Source organism: Cupressus sempervirens, chromosome 10, assembly GCF_028749045.1.
Source record: "Cupressus sempervirens isolate cs-2001-9-10 chromosome 10, ASM2874904v1, whole genome shotgun sequence".
Classification (NCBI taxonomy): Eukaryota; Viridiplantae; Streptophyta; class Pinopsida; order Cupressales; family Cupressaceae; genus Cupressus; species Cupressus sempervirens.
In genome coordinates this window covers 271,539,445-271,566,323 of record NC_143127.1, presented here as the reverse complement: position 1 = coordinate 271,566,323, position 26,879 = coordinate 271,539,445, and the positions used below count along the sequence as shown (strand labels likewise).

General features: G+C 36.4%; 1 protein-coding gene across 1 annotated transcript in view; it reads right to left on the bottom strand.

Moving 5' to 3' along the window:
* Nucleotides 1-1,384: 1,384 nt before the first annotated feature.
* Nucleotides 1,385-26,879, bottom strand: part of LOC149533697 (uncharacterized) — a 38,292-nt gene continuing 12,797 nt past the window's right edge. The window contains exons 5-11 of the mRNA XM_089805902.1: nucleotides 17,997-18,233; nucleotides 17,797-17,882; nucleotides 17,124-17,546; nucleotides 5,428-5,493; nucleotides 2,532-5,338; nucleotides 2,203-2,418; nucleotides 1,385-2,107 (exon numbers count right to left, since the gene is read on the bottom strand). Coding sequence (XP_089662028.1) covers nucleotides 2,869-5,338; nucleotides 5,428-5,493; nucleotides 17,124-17,546; nucleotides 17,797-17,882; nucleotides 17,997-18,233 — 3,282 coding nt within the window. The 3' untranslated portion in view covers nucleotides 1,385-2,107; nucleotides 2,203-2,418; nucleotides 2,532-2,868. The remainder of the gene's footprint in view (nucleotides 2,108-2,202; nucleotides 2,419-2,531; nucleotides 5,339-5,427; nucleotides 5,494-17,123; nucleotides 17,547-17,796; nucleotides 17,883-17,996; nucleotides 18,234-26,879) is intronic.

Below are 26,879 nucleotides of genomic sequence, written 5' to 3'. Positions count from 1 at the left end.
TCTCAAGTAATTGCCATAACATAATTAGAGCATGATTCAATCAAAACATAAAAACTATACAAAACGGCGAGGATAATTGTGAGAACTCCTGTCCCATTTCCCGTCGGTCAATATTTCAATTTACACAAGTGTTCTTCTAACCCTTTCTCCACCTTCACAGGGTTTTTCATTTCATAGATTTGTCGGTTTCATGAAAACAATTGAATAAAGCTTCCACATTGTCATTAAATGGCTATTTGATAGATACCATACTGGGTATACAAACAAATATATGCATAGCATTGTATGCATTCAATTTTACAAAACCAACAATATAGTTTAGATTGCTAATCTCAAAACACAAGAAAAAGAAACTCTCCAAAAAGTGAAAATAGAACCTGGTTCCCTCATTTTATTTCAGCTCTGCTATGACACATCATTATAGTGCCAACCTATCTTTCAGAATGCTTCATGTAGTGATAAATAATCTACACAAGAACATTCTCCATTTTTAAAATGATGGAATCAGCTTGCATCTCATAACAGTTTCTCTTGCAACAATCATGGAGTTAAAAGTGTGGCAACTGGCACGTACCTGAGTGTTCTTAACAACTCCAAAATAGTTGTTGTAGGGTTTGTATTTGATGCAATTGTCAATTTTTTACTATGATATTTTCCCTCTTCCACATCATGAAGATCATCAAGTAAATGTTATTGAATCTAAACTCGCATACCTATGTTATGAAAAATACAAGTAAAAAATAAGCTGAGAGAAATCATTTTCTAGAAGATATTTTTTTTTTTTACTTTAAAAATATATAGTTTTCTAGAAAATGGTATCTCTTGAATTATTTTATTTATTTTTCAAAATATAGATATTTTAGTTTATTATTAGCAAAAAGTTTAAGAGAGCTTCAATGTAAGGGAGAGCAAAGAAAAGAAATAAGAGGTAGCCAAAAGTATATTAAGATGAAGGAAAAAATAATGCATTTATTACAAATCTTTAAAAGAATAATAATTTGATTAAAGGAAAACTTTCCCAAAGCTTATAGAATTTTAACACAGATCAAACCCCAAACAAAAAAGAAAAACCTTGCCCACAAAACGATTCTGAGATATAATTAGAACAAAGTGAGTACATGGTATTTCATAATGGATGAGAAAAGGGACAGAATGGATGGTGCTCACTGACAAAATGAAATGAAACGTAGTGGAGTGCATTCTTCCAGTCTTGGAGCTTTTCTGAAGTATATATCTTATTTTCCTTTCATGCTCTTCAAATGCATCAACAAAGGATATTTTCAATTATGGACATCACAGGGCTCAACATTGTACAAGACTAGAATAATTGTACAGCCAATTTTGAGCATAAATGAAATTAATATCATATGAGAATCAAGACCAATTTTGAGCATAAATGAAATTAATATCATATGAGAATCAAGAATTAAATTTATCCAAGTTATATCAGCTGACATTAAACAGAAGAAAATAATATGAAGTGAATTGAGGGCTAAAGATAAGCAATTGTCACCTAAAAGTACTGTTTTTTTGCTAGCTAGCTTAAATTCTTCAGTATGTAATTTTAGTACTAGGGGAAGAGACCCAGTAGCCGTCTAGGCTAGCTTCGCGTACACCTAGATCTCCTAAACTGTAAGTCAAATTATGCCGATTTTTTTGGTATACTCCATAGGTGACTCAAGAGCTTAAGGCTAAGGTTTCAGCATTTGAGCATTTACAGATCTCTATGGAGTCAGTAGAGTGTGAAGTGGTAAAAAAGTGCAATTTTGAAACACTTGCCCAATACTCGTTATGTTCACCCCCTAATAGCTGCTCACTCAATAAAACGGTACTTTTGGCACAAATGGACCAATTAGCAGCGAAGAAAGCTTTAAAATGATCAACTATTTGTACATGTGTGATCGGCTATTAGTACATGTGTTATCATTTTGGGGAACTTTTTAAAAACAGTAATTGAGAGGTATCTATCATGAAACCCTCGCAACCATTAGACCCCTGGCAGCTACTAGGTCTCTTCCCCTACCCTTTCCCATTTGAAGTCTGCACAGCTGGACGGTGTCAATGGCATTGATTAAGCCTGTGCCTTCGCACCAATGTGGCACTTCACCTGATTAAAGGTCAACCAAAGATTTAAAAATCAATGTCCTTCACAATGTAATAGACAACAGCGGATCTTGAAAATGCAAGATTTCAATCGCTAACCTTAATAGCATGGCCACATTTGCATGATGACAAATCCTGTGCAGTTGGCTGAGATCAGGGTAGAACTTAATCTACCTCTTCACCACTTCAAAGGAAGAATGCTCTGGCTCCGTTTTCTCTCCCTTTCATTCTCTGTTTCATTCACATCCCCAGGTCATCTACATAGTCACAAATGCAGTTATGGAGTAATTGATCTAGCAAACTTTCTCCACGGACCTGCAGCCAATTCATGTTTTAGAAGAATAGATATCAACATTATTATGGGTGTAGTAGATATCAACATTATTATGGGTGTAAAATAATGATAATTACAAGTCGGTACAGAACACCTGATTTTAACAGCAACAGCTATAATATGAGCTAACACACCAACACCGTGTAGGGCATGTAGATATTCTGTTGCCTTGAAAAAGTATAGCGTAAGTGAAATAGCAGATGAAACACATACATATTCCACTTCCATACGTCTGGAACGCTTCTATATTTGATTTGCCGATAGATCTCACCATATTGTGTTTTTATAAGTGTACGATTCTTTCCTGGTAACTGGATTAACACATATTAAATGCTATAGTTTTTTCATGTTCAAAATAATTTCATATGGTAACTGCACGTAGATTTGTCTTCCACTATTCAGCTAACTCTTACACTTTCTCTACAGATTACTTATTGTTGCCACCTCAGTTGACAGGCCTCAAATTTATTCAAAAAGCCCATTTCTTTCCATTGAAGTTTGCTGCCACCGTAAGAAGCCTCTTGGCTTAATGACGCGGTTGCCTTCATCTTTGAAACCAATTTCTCCAACTTTACATAGATCTCCTGCGTCCGTGGATGTGATCTCTCTCCTATACCAAAAGAGTGTATCATTTTCCGGCCTTCAACCCAACTACATCCAGGTATCTTTTTAATTCCTCTATCTTTCATCAATCGCCTTACCATGTAAACATCATCCCACCTGCCCATTTCTGCATAGACGTTCGAGAGAAGAACATAAGTCGCAGTATTTTCGGGATCCAAATCAAAAAGGATTGTCGCTGTAAATACCCCTAGGCCTATATTCATATGTGATCTACAGCCACCAAGGAAGCACAACCATACATCTGCCACAGGTTTAACAGGCATCTTAATGATAAAGTTTAGAGTATTCTCAAGATAGCCAGCACGAGCAAGAAGATCAACCATGCACACATAATGATCAATTCTAGGTGTAATGCAATAATGGCTACTCATGTGATTGAAGTATGTACAGCCCTCATCTACCAAACCTGCGTGACTGCATGCATGTAGAACGCAAACAAAGCTTACAATGTCAGGATATGTTCCGGATTTCTTTATTAATTGAAAGATTTTAAGAGCATCCTCGCAAAATCCATTTTGTGCATAACCTGCAATAATGGCATTCCATGATGCCACATTTTTTCGAGGCATTTGGTGAAACAATTCGCATGCCTTGTCAATGCTTCCACATTTTGCATACATGTCTACCAGAGCATTTCCAAGTATAATATCTGACAAAAGTCCACCTTCCATTATGCTTTGATGAATGTGTATGCCCTGTTCCAGGGCTCCCATTTTGGCACATGCAGGGAGGACACTGGCAAAGGTTGCAAAATTTGGCTTAACTCCTGCCAATCTCATTTGCTTGAATGTTTCTAAAGCCTTTTCAAAAAATCCGTTTTGTGTATAGCCAGCAATCATCGCAGTCCACGAAAAAACATCTCTTTGAGACATTTTGTCAAAGAGTTCGCCTGCCTTATCCATGCTTCCGCATTTTGCATACATGTCTATCAGAGCATTTTCAACTACAATATCTGACAAAAATCCCGTTCCCATTATGCCTTGATGAATGCCCATACCCTGTTCCAAATCTCCCATTTTGGCACAGGCAGTCAGTACACTTGCAAAGGTTGTGGAATTTGGCTTTACACCTGAATATAGCATTTGCTTGAAAGTTTCTAAAGCTTTTTCAACAAATCCATTATACGCATATCCTGCTATCATAGCATTCCATGAAATGGCATCTCTTTGAGGCATTTTCTCAAACACTTCACGTGCCTTCTCTATGCTTCCACACTTTGCATACATGTCTACCAGAGCATTTGCTACTTTTATATCTGACAAAAAACTCCTTTCCATTATCCTCTGATGCATACCTATACCCTGTTCCAAAGCTCCCATTTTGGCACAGGCTGGTAGTACCGTAGCGAAAGTTGTGGAATTTGGCTTTACACCTGCCAATCCCATTTGCTTAAAAGTTTCTAGAGCCTTTTCAACAAATCTATTTTGTGCGTAGCCTGCAATCATCGCAGTCCACGAAAAGACATCTTTCATAGGCAATCTGTCAAACAGTTCACGTGCCTTGTCTACACTACCACATTTTGCATACATATCCACTAGAGCAGTTGTAGCTACATCTGTCAAAACTCCACCATCACTTAAGTGTCGATGGATGTCCATACCCTGCTCCAAATCTTTCATTTTGGCACAGGCGGGAAGGATACTCGCAAAGGTTATGCTGTCTGGCTTTACGCCTGCCAATTTCATTTGCTTGAAAGTTGCTAAAGCCTTTTCATCAAATCCATTCTGTGCATAACCTGCAATCATCGCAGTCCACGAGAAGACATCTCTTTGAGGCATTTCGTCAAACAATTTACGTGCCTTATCTATGCTTCCACACTTGGCATACATGTTTACCAGGGCAGTTGCAACTACAACATCTGATAAAATTCCTCTATCCATTATACTTTTATGGATACTTATACCCTGTTCCAAAGCTCCTATATTGGCACATGCTGGGATTACGCTGGCAAATGTAAATCGATCGGGTTGGAATCCTGTTCGTTGCATATGGTGAAACAGCGTGACTACTTCGTGAGGAAATCCATGTCTTTTGTACGCTGCAATCATCGCATGCCATGAGAAGCTATTTCTATCTTGCATGTAATCAAACACTTTACGGGCGTTCTTCAGTGTTCCGCACTCGGCATACATGTCAATAAGCTTATGATGAAATGTTTTGCCTGTAGCATATGCAAATCGCCTGGGAGTAATGTAAGAGTGGATATTTTTCCCTTGTGAAAGCGAGTTCTTGAGAATACACTTCTTAATAGGAGTAGATGGCATTGGCATTTTATGGCTTTCGATAATATGCAATCACATTCAATCCAAGTCCACCACAGTGACATAGGCACTAGCCAGTTGTAAGAATCGAAGCATTCAACTTACAGGTTTGTAGTACCTTTCAAAGTCTTTGCCCTAAATACAACATTAACCCTTCTGTGCTCTCTCGTTCTGTTTATGAAGAATTATGTGCCAGAGAGCATCACCATGGTTGAGCCTTCCTCTGCTTCCACTATTTCGGATATCAGTTTCTTCACAGCACATATATTGTGGATGCCTGAAAAGCCAGAGTGCTTCTGTAACCGAATAAAGCTGGATTAATAGAGAAATGGGAGATTTCCAAAGCCATTGAAGGTTTTTAAGTGGGGGCAGAAAGCCCAAATATCAGGAAGCAAGTGACCAAATTTGTGAGAACCGGCAGGAAGAAGCGAAGGAAGAAGGATCCTCATTCAACAACTACTACATTTTTTTTTTTATTGTGATCAATGTAATCAGTCAACAAGAATAGCAAATAAAGAAATAATAACGTATTTCATAATTCTTAAAATTGAGATCAGGAGATAGTAAATGCTTAAAACACACACAGGTTCTTTAGTTCAGTGATCGTAGCTGTTCTAGATTTCTTTCGACAACTCCCATATTTTTTTCATTAGCAAAATAAACCCTCAATCTTAAGGAGACATTTGACTTTTTTTGATTGAAGCCTTTCATATGATGTCCTATATATAGGGAAAGCTATTAGGTAGTCATTTATTTATTTTTTGAGCAAGTTGGCTTCATACCAAGCCTTTCAAATATGACAATAAGAGTAAATTATAGATATGAAAGAGCTTTTACAGATTTAAGTGGTTATACCATATTTTCTTTCATACATGTAAATGAAGTTAATTAGTTATTATTATTATTATTATTATATGATGTATTGGTGAATCTTCCTTAAATTTTTAGAATTAACTTGAAAAATTAGATTTCTTATTAGGTCTTAGGTACCGTAGATAGGCTCTCTCAAGCATTTACTTGCACTCAAATACTAAAAAACCATCCAAAAAATTCTAAACCTTCTCAAACCTCCTCCAAGGGTTTTGTGGCTCTCATAATATAGTATGTATTAGAATGCATCTCGATGTGGTAGTCTAGAAACAAAATGTTAATGACTTAATATTGTGAATCCTTGGAATTTATCAATTTATCAACTTTGAAATTATATGTAGAAATGAATCTTTAGATCTTATATAGAGGTTGGAATATAGTGTGTGAGATATTGGATGGAAGTTTAAATTTATAGTTGTATTGAAAGATTAAAAAAGATGCTATGGAAAAATTAATGACAATAGAAACAAATTTCAACTTGACAAAGTCAAAATGAAATAATGGCTACATAGTATACCATTTTAAAGTCCATTTTGAAATTTGTAATAGGTAGAATGTTTTTGGTATATAAGGCATGTTTGAGTGAGAATGGTGCAAAGAATTTATGTGTGGAAGCTTAAGAGATCTCCAAGCGTAGCTAGTGGGTAGAGGCGAGAAGTGAATAAGCACCCTATTTATCTTTGTTTTGGTAATTGTTGGATATTGTTGTCACCTTTAGTCTACTACAAATAACTATTCTAAGACACCTTTCAAAGGCTAAAACCTATAATTTTCAACAAGGAAGTGTATTGTATTTTTTGCATTGACAGTAGGTCAAAAGCATTGTGTGTTTTTTTCCATTAATGTAACTTGATTGATCATTGAGAGACTTTAGGCTTACTCTGATGGGAAATTTAACGTCAATAGCTTCCATCAAGGTAACACCATTTTTTTTTGTCAATGCGAAAATGTTGTGTATCTTTTCCATCATTGTAACTTGGTTGATTGCTAGTAGATTTTAGGCTCGTCCTAATGGACAATGTTATGTCAATAGCTTACATCAAGGTAAAATTATTATTTTTTCCCCAATACAAAAATGTTGTGTTTTCAACCCATGGGATTTCAATCACTCATATTTTACCTCACATGCGCAATTAAATCTAAGGAGCACCAAATGTTAAGTTCATGAGTGCATAGGAAGGAAAATGTTGTGTGTTTTTTCCATCAAAAATCAATGCTCTAGATTTCATTGTGCTTGCAAAATTAAATCTAAGATGTGCAAAATGTTAAGTGTGCAAGTGTATGACCAAGAAATATTGTGTGTTTTCTACAGTGTGGATCCCAGTAACCTTATTTTGAAAGAATTTAACTAGTTATCATCTTCTCCAAGATCAACGACTTAGTTCTAATTATGCTTGCATGATTAAATATAAGATGGAGGAAATGTTAAGTGTGCAAGTGTGGCTGGTGGAATACGTTGTGTGTTTTTGACCATTTTTAGCAAAAATGTTGTGATTTTTTGCACTTGCATTATTTTTACCTGAATTGTTTGATAGGCAGATCGATGGTGCAGGAGCACCCTTCTAAGGACTCTTACCATCTAATTTTGTTTGTGCAAGTACTTCTTCAATGAAGGTTGTAAGTACAATAAGATTTTTGACTCATTTGTGTGTGAAGGCCTAAATAGAGGTTTTAGTTTTTGACAAATTAGTCTCATGTGGTCATGTATTTTCTTGAACTGTATGAGTCTTAACATAGAGGTTAGGGTAGTTGTTTTCAATATTTAAGCATGTAAAAGGCCTTAGAAAGGTCTTAGGAATGGGATGTGCAAAAGTTACTCGAGCAAGACAAATTGCTCCAAAAGTTGCTAGCAACTTTTCTTTTGTAAATCTTAGACCTTACCAAGGAGGCTCCTGACCCTAACTAGACTCTAATACCAAGGAGAATCCTATATTAGACTTGAAAAACCCTAATGCAAGGGTTGGAAATGTTAATGTATAGCTACTGTACAAAAACAACAAACTGAACCACAAAAATACAATGATAGTCACTATTATTTGCTTTGTATTGGAGTTAATAGATGTGAATTAGTGGAGCTGTAGCATAGAATATTGTTCATATCATTTCTTCTTTCTTGTGCATGCAATAGATTAGATTCTTTCAAGTTTTGTACACACTTTATTCATTTTTTTTGAAGTAGACAACACTCTGCCAGTTTTGGTGAGCCATGTAGATGAAGGGTTGTAACTTTTGTTTCCACCATGGAAAATCCACAAAACCTAGGGTTCTAAAGGTATAGACCCTACTTTGTAAAATTATGTTTGCATGGTCCTTGAAAATTAATGCAAGCAATAGTTTGACAAAGCCCTAGGCGAGCTAGGCAGTGCCCGACTAGGAGTAGTTAGCAAATAAATAGCTCTCAAGAGCAGAGGAAGGAATTCTATGGCTTGCCCTTTTGAGGGAGTCAAGAAGGGTGCCAAAGGGTGTAGTGTTGTGAAGGAGAGGAGTTGAAAAGCTTTGGAGGAGTGCTGTTGAGGTCTAGGACAGCAAGGAGACCAAGAAACCCTCACATTTGTGCATAAGCATTGTACGGTCAAATGGAGGCCCAAGACCCCAAAAATCCTTGAGATTTGTTCATGTGTAGAAAATGTTCTTTTGACTAGGTGTGTTGAATCCTTGAAGGAAAGGATGAAAAAGTCCTATAACTCTAGAAGGAGGCCTAATTGGGGCTCTCCTAGTAGCCCTATTTGTGAAGAAACCTTACAATCAGGTGAAAGCTTAATCTTTCTAATGCATTGAAGAGGTGTTAAATGATCCAAAACCATCTTGGAACTCACTAAATCCTCTGTTAGAGGTTGGGAAGGAGGTGGAAGCTTAGAATACCCTCATGAGCCTATGAAAGGGGTAGTTACTAGAGGTCAAAGCTTGTAATGTTAGAAGTTGAGTTAGCTTAACTTGGTGGGAAGGTTAGGGCAGGTCAAGGGATCCATGAGTGGATAAGGAAATCCTATAGACCATCATAGGTGTCAGGAGAACACTAAGATCCTAGTTGAGGATTAGAGGCATAGACTAGCTAGTCTATCCTAGCCTCCCCATTAGATTAGTATCAGAGCCTGCAAAGGTGTGGGAAGAAAGCTAGTGCAAAGCAAGGTGAATGTTGTCACCTAGTGAATCTAGTGGTTCCAGCACAATGGTGACCAATGTTGAATTGGCCAAGAAGGTTGAAGAACAAGAAAAGAAAGTAGAAGAGCAAGAGAAAGACAACATATCTTTGAGAGAAAGATTGGCACAACTTGAACAGTTGTTGAGTGAGGTCCAAGACACAATTGATAAAGTCAAGGACAAGATGGAGTAGAAAGAAGAGAAAGAAGCCAAAGAGAAAGAGATTGAGTTGGAAGAAGAAACTCCAACACCAAACCTTGTTTTACTAGAAGAGCCTTTCTTGAAGGCAATCAAGGCAATAAATAGCAAAGCCTTGGAAGGCATTCCTCTATTCAGTGCCAAGATGGATCTAGATCTCATCATGGAATGGATTGAAGGAATGGAGAACCATTTTGAATGTGATGGTGTCTCTGATGCTCAAAAAGTCAAAGTGGCAAAGTCAAGGTTAAGAGGTATTATTCTAACCTGGTGGAAGTTTGTCCAAACAAAGAGGGAAAGGAAAGGAAAAGATCCCATTGTCACTTGGAAATTGAATGGTGGCTAAAACTAAACAAGCCTACATTCCTAAAAATTATGAAATGTAGCTGCATAGGAGGAGACAAAATTTGAGGTAAAAAGATATGGATGTGCACTCTTATTCTGAAGAGTTCCAAAAGCTATGCTTAAGGTCTAAGGTGGTAGAAGATGAAAGCATCATATCAAGATATTTGAATGGACTCAAGTGGTCTATTCAAGAAGACATGAGCCTTGTCACTCCTAAAACAGTTCATCAGTGTTATCAAATGGCTTTAAAGGTGGAAGAAAGGAACAAGAAAGCAGGATAGTACCTCAAAGAATAGGGGAAGAGGTGGAGACTCTAGAGGAGGTTCTAATAGAGGTGGTGAATCAAGAAGCCAAGGGGAGAGCAGACTCTTGGAACAATGTTCAAAAATTAGTACAAGAGGATCTCCTTGTAGAGGAAGAGGTTCTCAAGGAAATAGAGGAAGAGGGCAAGAAGAAGTAGCTCCTACTTGTCCACCATGAAGTGCTATCAATGTGGGCAGCTTGGACATCCTACCTATAGGTGTCTTGACAAAACATCGACGTCAAATAATGAGAAGAGGGTATCCTATAGCCAAGAAGATAGCAACAACTCATGCACTAATGAAGTTAGCAAGTTGGAATTAGAAATGGGTGAGAACCTAATGTTCAGAAGGGTACTTATATGGTAGCCTAATCAAGGTGAACCCAAGCAGAGGAGGGCTCTTTTTAGAGTTAGGTGCAAGATGCAAGGCAAATTTTGCAAGGTTATATGGATTCAGGGTCTACTGATAATATCATAGCAAAGGAAGCAGTAAAGAAGCTGACACTTACAAAGGTTCCCCATGCAAACCCCTACAAGGTGACTTGGTTGAATCAAGAGCAAAGTGTGTCAATTAATGAGAAAACATGGGTGGAGTTTTCAATTGGGGGCTATAAAGAAAAAGTTCTTTGTGATATCTTGCCCATGGATGCATGTCATTTTCTATTGGGAAGACCATGGCAATTTGATAGGAAGGTGATCTATGATGGAGAGAAGAATTCCATTTCTTTCAAGAGGGATGGGAGGACTTACAAAATTCAGTCCTTAATAGAGAATGAAGAGGGAACTTCTAAGACACCTAGTGTGTTGCTTAGTAGTGGTAAAGAGTTCTTACAAGCATTACAGGATGAGGAGACCGTAGATGTGCTATCATGGTGAAGCCAAAGGAGGAAAACAAGAAGTTATATGCAGAACTACCATTGGAAGTGCAACAAATGTTAGAAGAATTCCAAGATATAATAAGTGATGGAATCCTTTCCACTCTACCTTCAAGAAGAGCAATAAGTCATCAAATTGACTTTGTCCCTAGTGCATCTCTACCTAAAAAAGTATCTTATAAGCTTACTCCTAATCAAAATAAGGAAGTGGCAAGACAAGTGCAAGAATTATTGGATCAAGGGTTGATTAAGAAGAGTATTAGTCCATGTACAGTCTCAGTGGTCTTAGCATCCAAGAAAGGAGGAAAATAGAGGCTTTGTACAGATTCAAGGGCTATTAATAGGATCACTATAAGGTATAGGTTCCCAATTCCAAGAATAGAAGATTTGATGGATTGTTTAGGAGGTGCTATGTACTTCACCAAGTTGGATTTAAAGAGTGGTTATCACCAAATTAGAATTAAGGAGGGTGATGAGTGGAAGACTTCTTTTAAAACCACAGAGGGATTGTATGAATGGCTTATAATGTCATTTGGGCTTACTAATTCCCCAAGCACCTTCATGAGATTGATGAATGAGGTCTTGAAGGACTTCACAGTTAGAATTGTAGTGGTATATCTAGATGATATACTCATCTATAGGAAGACAAAAGTAGAGCATCTTGAGCATTGGAGGTTGGTCATGAAGAGACTCCATGAAGAGCAATTAGCTATTAACCTAGAAAAGTGTGTGTCCATGTAGCAAGAGTTGGTTTATTTGGGTTTTGTAGTATCCAAGGGTAATCTGAAAATGGACCCAAGCAAGGTGGAGGCAATCTTGAATTGGCCTTCCCCTAAAACAAGAACTGAAGTTAGAAGTTTTCATGGCAATTTTATAGAAAGTTTGTGAGGAACTTTAGTGGGATTTGTGCACCAATACCAGATACCATCAAAGGAGGATTGAAAACCAAGTTCAAGTGGACTGAGGTAGCTAAGAAGGCATTTCAAGCATTCAAACAAGAGGTAACCACAAAACCTATCTTACTTTTACCTACTTTTCATAAATTGTTCACCATTGAATGTGATGCAAGTGGTGTAGTAGTAGGGGGTGTATTGAGTCAAGAAGGAAGGTCTGTGGCATTCTTTAGTGAGAAACTCAATGAGGTAAAGAAGAAGTATTCAGCTTATGACTTGGAGTTGTGTGCATTGGTACAATCTCTCAAGAAGTGGAGGCATTACCTCCTACCCAAAGAATTTATTTTCTTTACTGATAATCAGGCTTTAAGCTACATAATTACTCAGGAGAAGCTTATTAGCATGCATTTGAAGTGGTTGGAGTATCTCCAATCCTTTACTTTCACAATCAAGCACAAGAAGGGACAACTCAACAAGGTAGAAAATGCCTTGAGTAGAAAGATTTTGAATGTCCAAGAAGTACAGCTACAAAGCATTGGAATATCAAGTTTCAAAGACTTATATGAGGAGGATAAAGACTTCTCACAAGCCTACAAGGTGTGCCTAGAGTTTGAGAACCATTTTCATGGTGAGTTTGTAGATTATACCCTTCAAAATGGATTGTTGTTTAAAGGTAATCAGCTATGTGTACCTAGAGGATCCATGAGGGAAAATCTGATTCAAGAGAAGCATAATGGCAACTTAGGTGGACATTTTGGCATAAACAAAACTTTGGAGTTAATACAAAGATACTACTTTTGGCATAAGATGGCAAGGGACATGAGGAGATATGTTGAGCAATGTGGAATATGCCAAAGAGCTAAAGGAGGTTCAAGCAATGTAGAACTCTATCAACCTTTTCCAATTCCAAATAGGCCTTGGGAGTGCATAAGTATGAACTTTGTGGTTGGACTCCCTAAAACTAAATCAGGTATGGATAGCATCTATGTTGTAGTAGACAGGTTCTCTAAAATGAGTCATTTCATACCATGTAAAACTACTCATGATGCAAGTTATATAGCACATTTCTTTTTCAAGGAGATAGTTAGGATTCATGGACTCCCTCTGAGTATTGTGTCTAATAGAGATAGCAAGTTCATGGGTCATTTTTGGAAAACCTTATGGAAAAGGCTAGGAACTAATCTCTCTTTCAAATTAGCATACCATCCTCAAACTGATGGCCAAACTCAGGTCATCAATAGGTTGCTTGGAAACTTGCTATGATGTTTAACAAAGGAGTATGGGAAGACTTGGGATCTTATTATATCTCAGGTTGAATATGCTTACAATGACAGTGTAAACAAGACAATAGGAAGAAATTCTTTTGAGGTAGTATATGGAAGACACCCCAGAGGAATGTGTGAGTTGAGAGACTTAGGTTCTATGGAGATGAAGAGTGGACAAGTGAAGATTTCACTCAAACTATAAAGGAGGTTCAAGAGAAAGTGAGGAAAACCATGTTGAAGTCTACTCAAAGACTCAAGGCTAAAATGGATGAAAAGAGGAAAGAAGTATAGTTTCAAATTGGGGACTATGTCATGGTCCATCTTAACAAAGCTAGGATGCAATAGGGCATACCCACCAAGCTATAGATGAGGAGAGTAGGCCCATGCAAGGTTCTGGCCAAATATGGAGAGAATGTCTAAAAATTGGATTTTCCATTAGACTTAGCCATCTCACTGGTGTTTAATGTTGCAGACCTGATCAAATCTAAAGGAGATGTCAATCAACAAGGTACAGTTCCACCAAAACTGTTGCAAGACATTGACACCAATATAATGCCCAAGAAGAAGCTAGCCAAAGTAGAGAAGATCCTGGAATCCAGAGTGAAGAAGACCACAAGGCATCAAATTTACATGAAGCATATGATCAAATGGAAGGATCAGCCTGAATCTAAAGCCACCTGCATTAAGGAAGGACAATTCAAGAAGTTTGGTATTGATTTGGCTCTTCTTGACCCCAAAGTGCCTTAGACAATTATTGGATTGAGTATGGTTTAGGATCACCCTTCTCAGGACTCCCACCATCCAATTTTGGTTTTGTGAGTACTTCTTTAATGAAGGTTATAAGTACAATAAGAGTTTTGACTCATTTGTGTGTGAAGGCCTAAATAGAGGTCTTAGTTTTTGACAGATTAGTCTCATGTGGTCATGTCTTTTCTTGAGTTGTATAAGTATTAACATAGAGGTTAGGGGAGTTATTTTTAATATTTAAGCATGTAAAAGACCTTAGAAAGTTCTTAGGAATGGGATGTGCAAAAGTTGCTCGAGTAAGAAAAATTGCTCCAAAAGTTGCTACCAATTTTTCAAAAGTTGCTCAGCATCTTTTCTTTTGTAAAGCCTAGACCATAATTGAAAAACCCTAATACAGGGGTTGGCAATATTAATGTATGACTACTTTACGAAAACAACAGGCTAAACCACAAAAATATAGTGGCAGTCACTATTATTTGCTTTGTTTTGGAGTTAATAGATGAGAACTAATAGATTTGTAGCATAGAATATTCTTCATATCATTTCTTCTTTCTTGGGTATGCATTAGATTACGTTCTTTCAAGTTGTGTACAAACTTTATTCATTTTTTTTGAAGTAGACAACACTCTACCAGTTTTGGTGAGCCATGTAGATTAAGGGTTGTAACTTTTGTTTCCACCATGGAAAATCCATGGAACCTTGGATTCTAAGCTACAGACCCTGCTCTGTAAAAGTATGTTTATAAGGCCCTTGAAAAGCAGTGCAAGCAATAGTTTGACAAAGCCCTAGGCGAGCTAGGCAGTGCACAACTAGGAGCAGTCAGCAAATAAATAGCTCTCAAGAGCAGAGGAAGGAATTCTATGGCCTACCCTTTTGAGAGAGTCAAGAAGGGAGTCAAAGGGTGTAGTTTTGTGAAGGAGAGGAGTTGAAAAGCTTTGGAGGAGTGTTGTTGAGGTCTAGGATACCAAGGGGACCAAGAAACCCTTGAAAGCCTCACATTTTGGCACATGCATTGTACAATCACATGGAGGCCCAAGACCCCAAAAATCCTTGAGATTGGTTCATGTGTAAAAAAATTTCTTTTGACTAGGTGTGTTGAATCCTTGAAGGAAAGGAGGAAAAAGTCCTACAAATTTGGAAGGAGGCCTAATTAGGGCTCTCCTAGTAGCCCTATTTGTGAAGAAACCTTACAATCAGGTGAAAGCCTAATCTTTCCAATACATTGAAGAGATGTTAAATAATCCAAAACCATCTTGGAGCTCACTAAATCCTTTGTTAGAGGTTGGCAAGGAGTTGGAAACCTAGAATACCCTCATGAGCCTATGAAAGGGATAGTTACTAGAGATCAAAGCTTGTGATGTTGGAAGTTGAGTTAACTTAACTTGGTGGGAAGGTTAGGGTACGTTAAGGGATCCATGAGTGGATAAGGAATCTTATAGACCATCACAAGTGTCAAGAGAACACTAAAATCCTAGTTGAGGATCAAAAGCATAGACTAGCTAGTCTATCCTAGCCTCCCCATCAGTCGAAAAAACTATTCGTTTTCACCATAGGCCTAACTTTACAAAGCGGTGGGAGATTTTAGGCCCATTCTAATGGGCAATGTTATTGTGATAGTTTCCATCGGGGTAAGAATATTCTTGTTTTGTTGAAGCAAAAATGTTGTGTTTTTTCACCATCAACATAACTTGATTAATCACCAAGATATTTTAGACCCATCTCAATGGCAATATTATGCATATAGCTCCCATCAAGGTAATATTATTCTTGTTTCCCTAATGTGAAAAATTATGTGTTTTCAATCTATTGGATTTTAACAACTCAGATTTTATTGCACTTGTACAAGAAGATCTAAGGAGCACGAAATGTCGAGTGCATAGGTACACAGGAAGGAAAATGTTGTGTGTTTTTTTCCTTTAAATATCAAAGGTCCATATGTTATTGTGCTTGTGTTATTAAATGTAAGATATGCAAAATTTAAAGTGTGTAAGTGCATAGTCAAAAACATAGTATTTTTTTCATTATGAGTCTCGATTGCCTTGTTTTGAAAGGATCTAGGATAAAATCATCTTCTTTGAGAGAGGGCGGGAGAGGGAGAGGAGTTAGATATATTGAGGGGGTAAAATAGATGGATAATGAGATATGGTTAAAAAGTTGGATATGTCCTCCAAAAATATACTAATATAATGCATATATGTGAATGACTGTCATATCCTCATTTAAGATAGAATTTTAATAATAATTCAATAATAAAATATTAGTAAATAAACAATGATAATAAAGTTTTTGATTAGATAAATAGGTTTTACAGGGATCCTAAAACCTGAGAGTTAATACAAATCAGGTTGAAAATAAGCGTTAGAAGCCCAGCTACAAAAGAAACAAGTTTAAAGGTTGAAATAGCACAAGGCCCAACCATATAAACAAAGGCCAAACCGAAAAGACAAAATGAAACAGTCAAAAGCCAGAACAAAAAGCCAGCCAAAAAGGGAAAAAAAAATAGGAACTACTCCTCGATCTTTCTTTCCAGCTCCTGCATGACCTGTGCAGCCTCCTATGCCATCTTGTTCTCCTCGGCCTCCTGCTGGTGAGTCTTGCAATCTTCCTGGTCCAGAGTAGAAAAGGTGATACTAGTGGTATTATCTTCATCAGATCTAGTTTTACCCCTGTCTTTTCCTTCCACATCCCCCTACATGCCTCTATCTTTAAGCCACTCAGTTAAAGATAAAATGTTGTTATTGATCGAGTTGAGCAGTGAGATCGTCTGGCTCGACAAATTGTGATTATAATTTTCCAGATTGTGGATCCTCCTTTCTGCCAGGCTATGCCTATCATCATAATCTATCCCTTTCTCCAAGCCCTTAAGATTCCTGGCTCCTTCCATTTGAACCACCTTCTCCTTAACCTCCTCTAGCTCGTAAAAAAGCCACTTGATTGACTTGAAATTATCAATCATGTTGTTGCGGGCATTGTTCAAGAGGTTCATCCCAAATTCCCTGGCATTATCAGAGATAGCCACAATCACAAGGTTAATGAGCTCTTCAAGACACGGTTCCTCTTGATTTTCCACCAGGATCTGGGGGTTCATCACTTCCCTGAAAATACCCATTTTCAAGGTCCTCACATTAAAATTTCTCCATGCTTTCCTCCTATCTTTGGCCAGTACCTTCCCACACTCAGCTCCAAAATTATCCTGAGTCTGCTCCTCCGGATGGGCCTGGGGATGGATAGGGGAGAGAGGGATCGAGGAAGAGTCCAGGTCCTGCTACAACCTCTCATCCTCCGTGCCCACCCTCTTGCGTTTCTTCCCACCCTGGGAATCCATTTTTTCCTCCTGCCTTTCCTTTTCCTCATCTTCAGACTCCATCGCCTCCTCTTCATCACAAGTGTCCTATTCCTCCTTCTCAGTCTTCTTCTGACCATGATCTCTAGGGCTAATTCTTCTAGGGATGATGGGGGAGGGAGACTTCTTAACATTTGGCGAAGCTTTTTTACCCGCGATGGTAAGCCCTCCTTCCTCAGAACTAATGCTCTAAATATCATCTGAGTTAGAGGAATAGCTAGAGCTTTCGATTTCCTCATTCCCAGCCTGCAACAGGATGTTACTAGCCTTGAAGTGCTCATAGATGAGCAGTAACAGCCCCTCATGCAGAGTAGGGTTAGCAGAGGGTTTCTTTTTGAAGCTTGACACTGCCTTGCTCATAGAATTCAAAAAATAGAAAGGGAAAGAAACTTTGCTATCATGACAAAAATGATTCAAAAGAACAAAATGGTGGGTGCAAACACGATCAAACCTAGGGTCAAGAGTAATGTACTCAATGATAGCACGCAGAACATACCTCCAAATATTCATTATAGACTCCAGATCATAAAATGTATCACTTTTTTTGAAGGCATTCAGCTCCTTAGGGTTGTTGGCAAAGTCCTTTACAGCATTGGAAGAAAGCTTTTTATCCCTAAAGAACTTAAAGCCCACCATAGGAATCTCAGTCACAACCAAGATCACCTCCTCCATTATCAGAAAAGCTATCCCATTCACCTTGACTCTACCATCCTTCCACGAATTGACCATGCTGTCAGTCACATTTTGGTCATAGCCATGTAGCTTCGTGATATACCTTGAAATCCTACCCTGAACTAGCTTCTCCCAAAATTTCTCCCTGCTTCTCCATTTCTCCATTTTTCCCACCTGTTCTTTTCTGCACCTTTCTCCCACCATTTTGGTACTTTGCTCTCCCACAATTCTCATAAGCACAGCTCTCTGAAACCTCACCACCTGATAGTGTTTTATGTGTTTTTGAGGGCAGCTAAAGAAATAGTCCTCGTCTTTGCTTAGATTACGAATGCAACAAAAGACCCATGAAACTTGCCAAATAAAATGTAATAATTCTCACTTCTTGCATTTACCAATGCAGCCTTTATGAGTTGTACCCTTTCCCCATAAGCCTTTCCTATTCATAATAGCAGATTGATCTCCTCCATACTCCCTTGGATCTTATCCAGCTCGATCAGACTCTTAACATTCGCTGGAAAACTCTTTCCCGGTTGCCAGGTCATTTTTTAATCTAAATGACTCTTAACAATGATAATAAAGTTATATTAAACTAATACTAAAATATAATTTTAGAAAATAATAATTATTTAATCTATATTATTAATGAAATAATATTTAGTATGATATTTTAAATAATTAAATAATAATAAAATTCCAATGAGTAAATAAAGAAACTAAATTAAATATTGTAGAAGGTATGTTGACTTTCTATATAGAATTTAATAATAAATAATAATAAACATAAATAAATAAGTGAATAAATAATATAACATAGAATCATATACATTAACTAAATCTAATGAAAAGTCAAGAGATGCTTAACAAATAGACATGACTCCTTAAAATTAAGATATAAAAGGAAGAAGAGTTTATTTTAGAGAGGGGGAAAAAGAGGAGGAGAAGAGAGGAGTTCAAAAAAGAAAAATGGAAGAGGGAAGTAATATGAAGAAAATAAGGAAATGACTTTTTGAAAAGGTGTCAATGATATTGAAATGATGTGAACCTTCGAAAGGATCATAATTATGAATAGTTGAGACTGTTCAAAAATATTGTGATTATAAAGTAGTGGGACTTTTCCAAAGGATTTTAGTTATGAAGTGTTGTGACTTTTTGAAAGTATTATAACTATGAAGTGTTGTGACTTTTCAAAGGATTTGTATTATGAAAGGGTGTGACTCTTGGAAAAGAAGAAGGTAAGAAAGGTATATTTATGAATTATATTTTTTTAATTATGTTTATGAACTTATTTCTATTAATGAACCATACTTGTGGATATTATTGTGTTAGCTCATGGGGTTAACACCAAGGATATTAATGTGAACTCAAAGCATGGAGCATGTGAGATATTAAGATCTCCATTGTTTTCCATGGCCAAGAATCAATATTAAAGCATGGAGCGTGGAGATATTAAGATCTCCATTGTCTGCCATGGTCGATAATCGATGTGCTAGAATATTCTAATGTTGTCAAACATATGCATATGTCGTTGGCCTTAGATAGAGGATGCATGTCCAAGAAGAATCTTAAGAGGTGTGCTCTCGGGATGACGACAAGGTAGCTATGAGCTAAGAAACCCAATCTAGAGACATCCTTAAGATTGGGGATAACTTAGAGGGTAGAATAATATAGTTATTTTTATTATTATTGTGATTCTAACTTTTATTTTGCAGGCATTACTTGTCCCTAACTAACCCTATTAGTGGGGACATTACAATGACATATTTTATTCTTGTCATTATGATAAAGCATCATAATAGATCATCACACATATTTAGAAATGAAATAAGAATCTACTAATAAAATTGTATGATATCTTTACCAATTTTATAAAAGAGTGAATCTATATAAGGATACATGAAATTGTTGGTGCATAATTCCAACTTTAGTTTTCTCATGCAGTGTCAAACTCAAATCTTTCATTCACTGTCCATTGATTTGGGATCTACACTAAATATACTCTGTTTTTCACATGCCCAAATTGAAGTTGCTAATGCAACGTTAATTCAGAGTGATTCTCTGCCCTAACTGGGGATCTTTATTCCTAATGCCTGATTAATTGTTTGATGTATTAGTTAAACACTAGCTACTACATTAGATTTAGGATTATCTAAAGATTTTATTCTCTTCTCTATATATCTTGCATTATTATGCAGATTGTAATCAATGAATATAGATTTTATTCAATAGCTCTATTTTTTTAATTTGTGTAATTTGTCTTCTTTCTTCTATTAAAATTCTTCTTTTAATTTTCAGATTTAGCTGAAAATCTTACAAAAATGAGAATAAAAGAAACATATTTCCAACTATGAACTAAGTTTGTGTAGGTTGCAAATTATGGTAAGTAGTTCAACCCTAAAATTTGTATCCAAAATATTATCATGTTTCACAATGTGCATGCATATTTTACCTAAAAAGAGTTTTTTGATATCTAACCTTTAATTTGAGATGAGATCATAAAGGAAGAAAAAAATATCTTGCCAACCATAATATAAGTTTGTGTAGGTTGAATGAAATAATGTGTTAGTTCAACCAATAACTTAATATTTACAATGTGTTTAGTTATACCTAAAACTTCATATGTAAAATCAAATCCTATTGTGGTACACATATATCTTTCATCTCAAGTGGAAGGTTGTGATATTCAACCCTTAGTTTTAGATGATATCAAATGACTAGAAGAATTACATCTTGACGACCATAAAATAAGTTTGTGTAGGTTAGATAACATGGTGTGTAGTTCAATCTAGAACTTCATATTTATAATCAAATCCTTTCAAGGTGTGCATGAATCTTTTACACAAAGTGGAATTTTTTAATGTCCAATCATTTATTTGAGATAGCATGAAGTGAGGAAGAAGAATTCATCTTACCAACCAAAAACTCAATTTTGTAGGTTGGAAAATATGATGTTGAGTTCAACTTGGATACTTCATATTTACAATGAAATCCTATCTAGTTGCACATGTCACATTACATAAATTAGAAGATTGTGATATCAAGCCTTTAATTTGAGATAATATAAAACATGTATAAAAATTTACATCATAATTTTGAGACGATGCAAAATCAAGTGAATCCTTCATTTTGTATATATCATCAAATGTATGGTCATTCAATTAGGGCTAGGGTTATATACATAAAGTTGCAAGTTGAACTAAATATTCTTATTTTTAAAACTACATAATCTTATTTTATGATTGGTAAGATGTGTTTACTTTGCAACTTTTTTTATATTTAAGCCATTAGAATATCAGGTTTTCCATCATTTTGTTAAATATTAAACTATATATGAAAGAGTGGAAAAAAGTTACAATATATAGATTACTTAAGGTATATAAAATTTTAGGATATAGGGTTTAGTATTGACCATATTTACATAGGATCTAGGGCACAATAGTAATGGTACAAGGTTTAGGGCCCACATTTAGTTGAGATTAAATATTCCTATGTATATGTTTCTCTCCCTAGGATCTCTCTAACCTCTTTAGTTTTTTCCCTACATTTATCCATTTCCCCTACATATATCCTCAACCCACTCTGTATTATTTTCTCTTCTTCTCTTATTCTCTATTCATTGTCTAGGTTGTTGCCTCATCATCCCACCCTTTCTCTCCCCTTTCTAAGTTTTATCCACGCTTCTTCTCTACCTATCTACCTCTACATGTATGTCTCATTATCCACCTCTTTATATCCTTCTCTATCCACCTTACCCTCTCTTTATATATAGGTTTCTCACTTCTCTTTCCCCTCGCTTTCCATCTAGGTCTCTTACCTATCTATTTATCCCCTCTTTCATTCTCTCCCTACCTTACTCCATGTCTCTCCCTCCCCCTTACACCCATCACTTTATGAACTCTCTCTCTCTCTCTCTCTCTCTCTCTCTCTCTCTCTCTCTCTCTCTCTCTCTCTCACACACACACACACACACACACTCCCTTCCCCTCCCTCCCTCCCCTTTATTCTAGAAACCACTAAATAAAATATGTGTCATTGGGGAAAGGCCTTTTTTACTTCATCTCTTATTGAAAAATGGCTAGTACTTTTAGTTTTAATGGTTTCATTTCTTTGATATAATTTTTCAGTGTCGAATGTATTATCGATACATGTATGTTATGAAACTATTCTAGTAGGGCTAGTATCTAGTGGGGGCTAGTAAATATCAAGTTATTTGGCTCTTTTCTCATTCTTTGGAGTGCTTTTATTAAACGACTTATTAGGTATGATTTTCATGTTCTTATAGTCACTTCAATTCTCATGTGCAATGGTTTATCTAAGCGACCATTGTCATGGTCTTTAATTATTGAAAGTGTAATATCTTTCTTTTGCAATAGCATATAATTAGGTACATTGAAGCTAATTGGTAAGTGGCATCCTTGGTTGTATGTCCCTTTCATGCTTATGAATTGTGGTGCAATGTCATAAAAATATTGTGGTAGTATAGTTTTGCCCAACTTGTACTTGTTGTTTAGTGATAAAATGGAAGCACTTTAAATAAGATGTAGACTTCCACATTACTAGGACACTGAGCCATTCAAATATGTATGTGAGGGAAAAAGGGTAATTTCTAAGTATGATTCGACTTATGATCTAAATTAGATTAGCTAGGACCCAGAGGAAAAGGGGTGCTAATATAAATCCAAGGTGTAAAGAGGAATACAATACAAAGGAATACACTCTCTTGGGCCCTTAATGGGATAATGTGAATGTAAAATTAAACTAATTACTTAGAAAACGTAAATCTAGATGCTATATGAATACAATCAGCCCAATTAAGATGCAAATCTGGGCTAAAGATATGAAAGTATATTAAATATGAAAGACTCGCCTTGAAATGCGTAGAGGAAGATTTATTTTCACTCAAGAAATTTTGGATCTAAATATTTTAGAGCTTTTTTATGTGAATCTTGAAATGAAACAACAAAAGGAACAAAACCCAAAAATCTCCTCAGAATCCAAGACTGAAGGACTAGGTCAACTTGAAAGGACATCCTACAACCAGGTTGACATAGTCTACAATTCCGAAACATATGACTCCAAAAATCTTGTGAAATGTAAGTTCTAAATATGTGATTTTTTTAACTCTCAACCTATAAATCAACATAGAAAAGAAAGTTTTGTGGGTTCATGTTTGATGAGGGCTTGCCTTGGTCAAGCTCTAGGTTAAGGAATTAGTCATAATTGAGAAATGTAAATGTAAAGGAGTGTAAAAAAAAATTAAAAAATTAGGATTCACCTTGCCCATGTGTGTATGTAATGTAGTTGTATTGTAGATCTTAAATTAGGAATGTAAGGTATCTCCACTCTTTGCAATGGATCTATCATAATTCCATCATAGTGTCATGGATATGAATAAGCATACATGAAGCAGAAGATGAATGCTTCAATGTATATCTCCTCCCTTGATGGCCAACAATACACTAGATCTTGAAGAAGAAATGCTCACAAAGGATTCTTCAATGCTAGATAGCAATCTCCTTACTTGAATGCTTGAAAAAGGCTTGAATGCTTAAACTCCTTCAATGCAAAAGGAAAAAATCTTCATTAGAGAGAAAGAGCTTAAATCACTTGAAATGAGATATGAAGGAGATGCTTGATCTTGATGATATATGAAAATAAAGCCTCCAAATCTCCTTATATATGAGTTTTTGGGTGAGAAAACAATACAAGTCAACTGGATAACAGTCATAAACTAATTAAACCCCTAAGGACTTTCGAGCCCCAAGATCCATAACTACCAGGGACTAGGTCGACATGGGTTGACCTAGTCCAGGTCTCTGTCAACCTAGGAGGACTAGGTTGACCTTGGTCGACTTGGTCTAGGAGAATAGGTCTTCGGTGCCACAGAGAGCTAGGGCATATGCTATAAGGATAGGTTGGAAATATAGAAGAGAGAAGAAGAAAACAAGAAAAGAAGAGCGAGCATATCCATGGTCCGAAGAGGGAATTATGAAGAGGAGGAAGCTAAAATATTTAAAAAGGCAAGTGCATCCATTTTAAGACAATACATTTAGCCCCCACTTTAGCGAGAGTATGAGTTTCCTCAAACTCAGAATAAAGTAGAGAAAAAGAGAAAATATTATCATGACTAAGGAGGAAAATAAATCATCGAGCACCCAAAAAACTTGAGTCTTTATCACATCCAAAATCATAATAAGAGAGATAAGCACTACGAAACAAAATGGGCTGTAGTTTCTTGCCCAATAATATTTGTGTGTCTTATTGTGAACCACACAAGGAAAAGGAAAGAACTAGGGGGGAAAGGTCTCTAGAAAAGGGGATGGAATTGAATAGTCTAGCAAGTGTGTGTGGCATGCTATTCAACCCATCAAAAGATTAACCAAATGGTCTAGCAAGTGCATGTGATATGCTAGTCAGTCCATCAAGGCATTCAACTTTAAGGGAACTCCATGTCCCAAAAAAGAAGAATCAAAAATCATTTCGGGCATAAGGATTTGTGTGTCCTTATGGGATCAAACAAGATTGGGCTTCCTAGATTGTTAGTAGTCAAATGAAGGGTTGAAAATAAGGATCAGGCCTCCCAAACTATCAATAGTTTAGAGGGGGATCCAAAAAGAGATCAAGCCCCCAGGAACTATCCATAGCTCTTGGAAACTAAAATAAAAAGAAAAAGAGAAAGACAAAAAATGAAATAACAATGCATAGATTTGGGTATACCTTAGAAACCATACCAAGCACTAAAGGTTGAAGTACTACAAACTATACACAAAATCTATATTTATATTCCATGGAAGAAAGGAATGAGAGGAGTGTATCCACCACGTTAAAGCGATTGCAAATGGCTTAGCAAGAGCAATAGTTTTAACAAAAGCATACATGCATCCACGAAAGAACATTTTCACTATGAGATTCCCCCAAGAGGAAAAACATGTCAAGAGAAATGAGCACAACAAAAAGATAGAGCACAAAAGGAATCTACTAATTGAGGGGTCAATAAGATCATATGATAACATGCAATGTTATGTCAAGTATGAAAAATAGCATCATTCTCCAAAGGAAGTAGAACTATGACAGAATGGAGGAAAAGACACAAAAAAGATGCGAAGAATTCTTTTTGGGCCAGTAACATGGAGACCAAAAAAAATTAGTGCTACCATTTCATAAGTGACCAAGAAGACTAGACAAGATCACTGGTATAAACAATAACATAGGTGCAACATAACATAGAATGACATGTAGAACAAGATAGATATGAATAGAAGAATGTATACAACATAGTGATCACTTTATCCTCTTGTGCTCAAAAAAGAAACAAGGATTGTCTAAAGAAATCAAAAGACAAATACACAACATGGGAGAAACACAACACAAGAACACTACAAACTACCATGATAGATGGAGTTCACATCAAGTGCTCTGAGTGACCACCCGCCCCCCCCCCCCCCCCCCATCTCGGTCTAAAATTCTAGGGGAAGGATGGAGACTCATAAGAGGAACCACATCCATAATAGTAGGAATCATAATGATTTTTTGGTAAGGACTTTGAGAGTCATTGTGCTCATTACTAGAAGTGATTGTAAGTTGCGTAGAAAACATGTTAGGAAAATCACTGTCCATACTAATTAATTCGTCATCACTACTATCATCTATAGTGTCTTCCATATCTAGATTAATAGAATCTAAAGTATGAACATAATCATTGTGCAAAGTGTCACCTTGTGTAGCTTCCTCCAAAGAAACATGCATAGTCTGATCAAATGAAGGTAAAGGTTGAGATGAAGATGTAGGTTGGGAAGCAAGAGAACGAGCTTGAGCCTTAGTTCTAGCTTGATGGTTCTTGCAACATTGACAAGCATGTTGGTTACGAATAGTCTTACAAGGGATAGAAGGAAGAATAGGATCAACAAGCATACGTTCTGAAGAAGGAACATCAATGGGTTGAAATGTAGTAACTAAAGGAACAAAAGAAGAAGTAGAAGGAAGAGATGGAGTAGGAAAGATAGGCAGAGATGAACAACCCTTAGGAAGACCCATCTCCGTGATCTTAGCTACTTTATATCGTTGATAGTTTCTGTAGAGATGGATCAGGATGAGTATGTGGTTTTTCATGATGAGGTAGCCAATAAACATCTATCTCAGCACAATCTCTAGGATGCAATGGTTTATAAAGAGAATGATTAATGGTAACAATGTATCCATCATGAGGAAATTTAAGGCATTTATGAATAGGAGAAGCTACAACTTGCATAGAAGAAAGCCATGGAATACCCAGCTTAAATTGAAATTGATCGGAATTAGGAATAATAACAAAGGCAGTATAAATAGGTTTCCCTAAAAGTCCAACAGGTAAAGTGATAGAACCTTGAGGATGATAGAGAAAACCATTACAAGTTTGAATCTAAATAGGAGTTGAATCTTAAGTATCTCTATGTATTCATTTGTTAAAAATGCGTTCATCAGTGATAACATTCACAACAAAGGAAGGATCAGCCAAAGTAGCACGAGAAGGAATACGAGCAACACTAGTAGTGATGTAAAGAAGACCATTAGGTTCCTTAAACATATTAGACTGACTAAATCTAATAATAGGAGGTGTTTGTTTAGGCTCAAGTGGAGAATAAATTGGAGATTGAGAGTCTAACTCAACATGATAAATCATACACTTTTTCTATCTTCTCATTATAATCAATATGGTGATCAGAAGAATAAGAAGAAGGTTGATTAATAACATTCATTGAGTGTGAAGATAAAGGATCAGTATAAATCATGCAAATTCTGATTAGGTGGCACAACAAACTTATTCATGTTATTAACTTGAGCATCAAGATAAATAGCCTTAGAATCAATAAGGTCATGAATAACATTCTTCAAACCGTAACACTTTTGAGTATCATGACCTAGTCAATGGTG